Genomic DNA, 7,168 nt, shown 5'->3' on the forward strand with positions numbered 1-7,168 from the left:
AAATTGTTTAACTAATAGCCAAGTGCGCAGAGAAAGGATGCAGGAGTAAACTAATGCTTCATGTAATGTGAATGTGGTGACATCTAGAAGCTATTCACTTTGCAGGTGCATATGTAACTGCGTTCGGCACTCCTCAAATGGGCTTGAAAGGGGGTAAGTAAGGACGGCAACCTAATTAGCAGGGAGATGGTAGGAAATCAGGAACGAGAGTAAGAAGTGATTAGATATGTGGGCAAGTCTAGCTGTATGTATGGAGGGCGGGTTGGTAGCATATAGAGTGAAAGGAATGGGTAAATGGAAGGAGTTTGGTAAGGATGGGTGAGGTTGCTTTTAGGGAAGAAAGCAGGAATCAAATGTACATTTCATTTTAAAAAGCGAAAATAAAAAGAGTGGGTGGAACTGATGCCAGCAATTACATGGCGCAGAAACCCCTGGTTATGTCACATTGGGTAGGGAGGATACATGTCTGGGCAACGATCGTGAAAATAATTGGGGTTGTTGGCTCACTTTTCCACATTTCCACCTCCATATTTCAATTCACACCACAATATTCCGATCCACTCCTCCCTGCTTTCACATTTGGCCATTCTATACAGCAGCTACAGGCTTTGCCTGGCATTGATTCTTGTGGGTAAAAGCACAAAAAAGTTGAATTAGCAAATTCCATTGGAAGAGGAGTATTTTAATGGCTGTAGTGATAATGGCGGCAATGGAAGCGGTGTCAATAGTTTTGTCTGAAGGTGGATAAGTGCAATTGCGTTCATTAGTACAAAAGCCAGCAGAGGGTGGGTGGATCGGAGGGTATGTGCAAGGCTATTGTATCCTCCACTCACTCTTCCGCCTATGACTTTAATATCGTTAAGTACTTGCTACACAGCAAGTAATAGTGCTTTCGTGATTAACATAATAGCTGCGAAACCGTTTGAACATGTCGGTACTGCTTCCAGACCTAGCTACTACTGTCTGATCTGTAGAGAAGAACAGCGAAACCGAGGAACTATTTATTAGTACGTGAAGGATTGTTAATGACGTTGATTACATAATTATTTTACAGTGTAAAGCTCTTTGACCACAATCTTCAATACCTTAATGTCATTGGGATTTATTTGGTGATTCATAGTTAATCTTTTATGTAGTCATTTCAAATTGGTGAAAATTGCGGAATCTCTCGGGTGATACTTCTACCCATGCATATATCAAGCAGGCTTCATTTAGTCTTAGAATATCGTAAGCACAGCTGTACGAAAAAGAGAACGCATTCACAGCTTAATAAGATGGTGATTCTCCAGTCCATTGGCTAATAACTTTTAAGGTGGGCGCAGCTTTCGACGCCGCAGGGTTGCATTCACATGTACAAATGCAAGAGCAGCCAATATAATCAGGAGTCAGAACATGGTCCTTAGAATCTCATGGACTCTTGTATTTTGTCATCGCTGTTTCAGACGCAAAAGTTAAGTTGGTTATATCGCGAATACATTGATCACATTTGCCATAATTCTGGGCCTTTATATCCCAAAAGGGGCAGTTTGTGTTGACCACTCACACTGGAAATGCTGAGGAGTGGAACCAGATGATTTCCATGGAAGAGGATTTTGAGGTCTGTTCAGCAGGAAGTTTGAAGAGGCCAGCGTTCACTGTAAAAGTGGAGGGAGATAAGAGACACTTTTCAATTTTTGGGCAGTGGAGTAAATGTGTTGAACACAGTGCAGGCCTACGTGACGGTGCTGAAATCCACGCGCCGTGGATAAAAACGCCTACATCCTCCGGTATGGTAGAGGTAACGGAGAAGAAGTGTAGCACTCAGAATGCCATGAAGACGCACAGGGGAAGTGCTCTGCCACAGCTGGGTGAGATCAGAAACAGCGCTGCTGTGATGCGAATTGATCAACGCACTTTCCTTCTCCACTTCCAATTTTTCCAAGAAGTGTAAACAACATCCCCAGGATCCAGTCACCTCGCTACCCTGACATTCCGATAGGGCACCTGCCGTCACCATTTCTAATTTCCACCTCTCTTCTTCATCACTTATGCCACACATCTGTGTGAAGTGTGAGCCCATCTATGGAACGTATTGTTTGGAGTCCCAAATGTGACGGTAATAGGCTCAGTAATATACTACAAACACAGCCACACTTCGTTTAAATGATTTGCGGTTGCCCTTTTCCTTCCCCAGGCACGTGCACTTCCATTTAAACTTCCACCTCCAATGAAGCGTTTTCATCTGTTTTACCATTCGCATGCGACCATAGATGACTGAACTGAAGGCGGTGTCTACTGCCAGCAGGTTAGTAGAACTGCGCTCCTGCCTATTGAAAGATGTCAATTCTCCAGAAGGAACATAACATTTGGATAGTTGTCCCTAGGACCATCACAAAATACCTTTCATCGAGCAGATGACGTCAAGTTCTACGCGATAGACATCATAAGCATCAATCAGATGGCATGCTGAACACTCAGAGCAGTGCAGAGGAAGCCGTCTTTATTTACTCCAGAGGAATGGGTGACGAAATGCTGCATCACTTTATAACTGGTGTCGTCAAAATGGTGAAGTGAGCATAATAGGCAGCTACCAAATTGATGCAGACGGATGTGTCGGCGAGTGTGTGGATGGGTGCATGAGTGGATGGGTGGAGAAGGAGAGAAGGATTACAGGTTGTGGAAATACATCACCGTCTTTGCCAAATGATATCTAATGAAGATAACCACACTGTTATAAGGACGACGCGAAGAAAAGGGCTTCTATTTATGAGCCCTATTGTAAACATCGACTTCAAAACAGACCTGACACACAGTTGGCTCTTTTGAATGTGCTGTATTTGCTCACAAAAGTGAGCAAATTTCGAACTATCGACTAAAAAATGGAGGCTGGTGAGGGAAGTTGCTGCCATGCGATATGACTTGATGTGATTTAATGTGGCGTGGTAGGATGCGTGATGTGAGATGTGATGTGAAATGAGTTGGTGAGGAATTTGTTTGGTAGACAGAGCAGAGCTTACATGCAGGTAGGGTTGACTAAAGTGAGTGCGGCTAGTGTCTGGGTCATGAATACAATGGCATGGTCTGGATATGTGTGAGTCATCCTATGCCTGGACTGGATGGTTACGACTGCTGATTAGATGGCACCAGCTCTCTTACCTCCCCCAAGGCGCTCACCCCACACTCACTCCGTAGCCGTGCTCAGAGCGCTGACCTGAAAATGACAAGAGAATCCCCGGTGAATGTTCGAGCTATGAGGCGACAAGTCTGCGAACATCACTGAAGATCTGATAACACGTGTATCACGTACACGCTGTGTTAGTGTCGGCAGGGTCAGACCTGCCGAAGATGGATGAGATGAAACTGGATATGTTTCTGCGGATTCGGACTTTAATTCTGTGGATGCTGACACGGCCAACTTCGATTTGGATGGGAAGTGAGAAGAGGCTCGCTTCTCAATAATGAATGATATAACTGCCTGCGATTTACCACTTCCAGGTGGACGTACTTCGCTGCTTTAGGGAGGAATAGTCAATGTTCCATCGAGCGAGCTGATTCATCCATACATCCATAGTTAGATTAAGTTGCGGTTGGATGGCTTTACTAAATTTCATTTTCACACCAAGATAGAAACCGTTTTAAATGCTACTTTGTAGGATTTAAAATGATATATCCTTTCCCTACTACACTTTGCGTCAAGAAATTGGAGAAATCTGGACAGTTAAGAGCCCCTCAGCAAATTTTTCCTACAATAATAGCCTTGAGGGAGTCCCATCATAGAGGCGAACATTATCAACAGAATGGGGAAATAGTTGTGCTGATACGCCGGTTCGATCATATAACACGTGGCAGGGGTTTCAACAAGGGCAACATATACTTCGGCTTTTGGATAGCCAGAGATACCAAAGTGTGAAGGTAACCACTCCTCTCGTCGAAATATATCTATCTTGTTGGCCAGGGTCAATCACCCGCTCAACAACACTAATGGTGCAAGCGTCAGTTCCCAAGATAATGTAAGAACCGCGAGCTACTTTCGAACGATTCTCAGAGATCATATGACCAAAGACCTTGACAGCAGTTGTCAAGGTGATCATCAGGGAAGACGATTTGAAGATGGTTTGACAAAGAGGAGTGTATGGTTTACTACTTTTCTTGTATGGTGCGGTTAAGGAAATTTTATCACTTGTGAGTTGTGTCCGCCAAGATGGTCATTGTGCGTTTTGAAGTCAACTGTTCAATACAGCACCTAATAATCATGGAATTATCACTTGACTACGAGGTTTTTGTAGTCGGGATCCTCAGTGTACGCATTGGAAAAACAGTTAAGCCCTGCACAGTATCCAGGCTGCATATTTGGGATGTCGAGTGGGTATCGATGCAATTTTGTGTTTGAATGCCCGGGCACACTAAAAAGGTCAGTACGTATGTTAGTAACTCGAGGGCATGATGACGTTTTTGACAAGCGGCGAGTTATGCGGATGATGGATGACGGAAGTGAGATAAGTCTCAGGACTGTAGTGAGCACTGCGAACAAGCTGAACGTAGCAGTGTAGTGAGAGGAAGGAGAAAGAGCGTGGATGATGCATCTCACCCATTCATTCTGAAGCCTACGTAAAGTAGGTATACCACACCATAATAGCGCATAGATGACGTATGACCACCCAAAACGAGTTGCAATGAAAAAGCGCATTGATTTGAGGGAGATTACTACCTAAAATCACTGACCCAGAAGTCACTTAATGTTATTCGTAGTTGTTAGTTTGAGCGGTCTTTATACCAACCTGGTTGTGTTTAAAATAATGTAGTACGCGCTCACCTCAGTCATTGCGACTTAGCATAATCAACTGGATTCCCCAAGTTGAGGCGATGTCAAAAGTATTTGACAATGGGAGGGCAAGGACTTCCTCTCTTACTCCTTCCTACTCTTAATTACTGCAATAAAGTCTTCTCACGGTTAGATTTGTGGTTCTGAGTTGTCTTGTCAAATAAGGAATTTGACTTTCTGCCATCTAGATGACTAGTGTTGCGCGTTTCCGATGCCACAGGTCTGATCCACATCTTCCAATTGCATTGGGTAGTAGGAAGCAAATCTACACTATGCGAGCAATTCTTGATGTACAGTTGCGTCTGTTGTGCACCACACACACACGAAGTGGAAATAATCCTCTATGGCTGGTACGGATTTCCCAAGGAGTGTGGAGACATGAGCTAAAAAGGTAATAAATAAGGTATAACCAATACATTGTAAGTTTGTCTAACAAATGTTGAAAGGTAAAAAACTCTAGCTCTAAGTTCGTTAGGCATATAGTCAGCAAGCAAGTGCTCAATACGGACTCTTATCGTGCAGGCGGAAAAGGAATTGCAGACAGAAGAACACAATGATGGCTCTTGAATCGGGGTCTCATTATAGTGTGTTCATGTGGCATGTGGGCGGCATCCATCGATTCCCCTTAACCTCCTGCCTGTCAATCTTGATTTATATTAATTTGTAGCGAAACTGAAGTGTTTCAGCACCACAAAACCATAACACATCGCTAAGAGCAATCACAACCTGCGTAGGCTAAGGCGTCTACGAATTTTGCATGTGCGAAGAAGATAAATGCCGCTGTTGCTCGGTCCTCCTCTTTTATTCTTTTTCGGGTATCACCCTCGGTGACCACAGGACCTACGTCATTGCATGGCTAGCGCCTTCAGCACCTTCGAGTGAGCGGGGTCAGTGTTCATGACACCAAGGAAGCATTTGACCAATGACCAGAATGATGTTAAAATGGAAATGCTCTTTTGCAATTGGAGGCAGGCCCCTCTGTCGTTGAAAAAATCACCAACGACAACAACAACAAACAAACCTCAGTTTGGCCAAATCTACTGCTCTCTCGAACCAAATCTCTCCTCTTTTGCATAGGATAATGTGATTGTGCATTGCCAAAACAGGGTGATAGTCATCCCACTTTGCTTAGATAAATACGAGATCAATGCAAAGGATAATGAGATGCGGTATTTCGCCTTCACACTTCCCCTCTCCCTCCCAAAATCTTTCGGACTAGAGGCAGTAATGCGCAGCCAGTCTTTCTCAACCCCTCCAATTCAAGCCCCACGAAGGTGGTGTAGCAGCCTACTGACACTTGTTCGGTTTACGCATGATGGGGTACCCTACAACCCCTCCAGTGGTAACTCAGATGCCAATGCCCGTTTTCTGGAAATGCATTTAAAGAACCAAGAAGCCGGCCTAGCTTCTTGTTAATCTGCTCGTATCTTCATCCAGCCCTTCATTTCTCCCATTCCATAACCACATTTCTCCAAGCATCAAATCACTTATAATGAACACGTTTATTCGCACATCCATCTAAGCATCAGTTCACCAGGCTCACCACAAATTCAATACATTCAATGACTCATAGGTTCGGTTTTACGGAACAATTTGTAAAATATTTTGCTCTCCAGGAAATTACCAAAGAAGTTAACAAGGGGAATTCAGGATGTAGAAGGCGGGAAAGGGGAAAACTCTCATCTCCATTAACAAACAAGTTTGCGCAAAAAATTGCCCAATGACTTTGCATTACGTTTCCATTGTTCCACATTGATATTCACCGACTCTAGTGTCTGTTGAATCACCCTTGGACAGGGCACGTCGTGCTCTTGGTAGAAGGCCTGAAAATATGCACGGTGGAGAGAGGTGTGAGAATTCGTCCAAGCCCAAAAAGGAGAACACTTTTAAAAGGGACGATAACACTTACCTTAATCTCATCGTATCGTTCTTTCGAGGCAAAATCGGAAGCACTACCCTAAAGGTGGGGAATGAGAAAGAAAGAATTGTTCAGGACTAGTGCAATTCAAGTTTCTGCGTATCGGAGAATGGATAATGAAACCTTTTAGAAGCTCCCATCCATGAAATAGGAAATAGGTATTCGGCAATTTGGGTCCAATTACCAAGCATACTCAAAATTTAAGGTCCAGTCAATAATTTATCTACCCATACAGTTGTATATGCCCAGGAAAACCTGAAAGCAACACATTAGTAGAGAACCGCTCTTTTATTTACATCTGAGTCAGTCTATTACTGTCAAACTAATAAAATTTTGATTATCCCACCTATATTGAGTTCTTTAGCCTTCCGCCCACTGCAACATTAATCTATTTTTAAGGTGCTCTTGCATGCAATAGTAAAAGAGTTTGCATTCCCTTAATTTACCCT

General features: G+C 43.5%; 1 protein-coding gene across 1 annotated transcript; it reads right to left on the minus strand. All coding sequences in view use genetic code 11, as the record gives it.

Annotated features, from left to right (window-relative positions):
* Nucleotides 1-1,539: 1,539 nt before the first annotated feature.
* EGR_10633 (hypothetical protein) lies at nt 1,540-1,996 on the minus strand (the record flags this gene model as incomplete). Its single annotated transcript, XM_024499882.1, has 2 exons — nt 1,540-1,634; nt 1,759-1,996. The coding sequence occupies 2 exons, from the start codon at nt 1,994-1,996 to the stop codon at nt 1,540-1,542; spliced, it is 333 nt and encodes a 110-aa protein (XP_024345706.1).
* Nucleotides 1,997-7,168: the final 5,172 nt, after the last annotated feature.

This window comes from Echinococcus granulosus, assembly GCF_000524195.1.
Source record: "Echinococcus granulosus chromosome Unknown EG_S00244, whole genome shotgun sequence".
Classification (NCBI taxonomy): Eukaryota; Metazoa; Platyhelminthes; class Cestoda; order Cyclophyllidea; family Taeniidae; genus Echinococcus; species Echinococcus granulosus.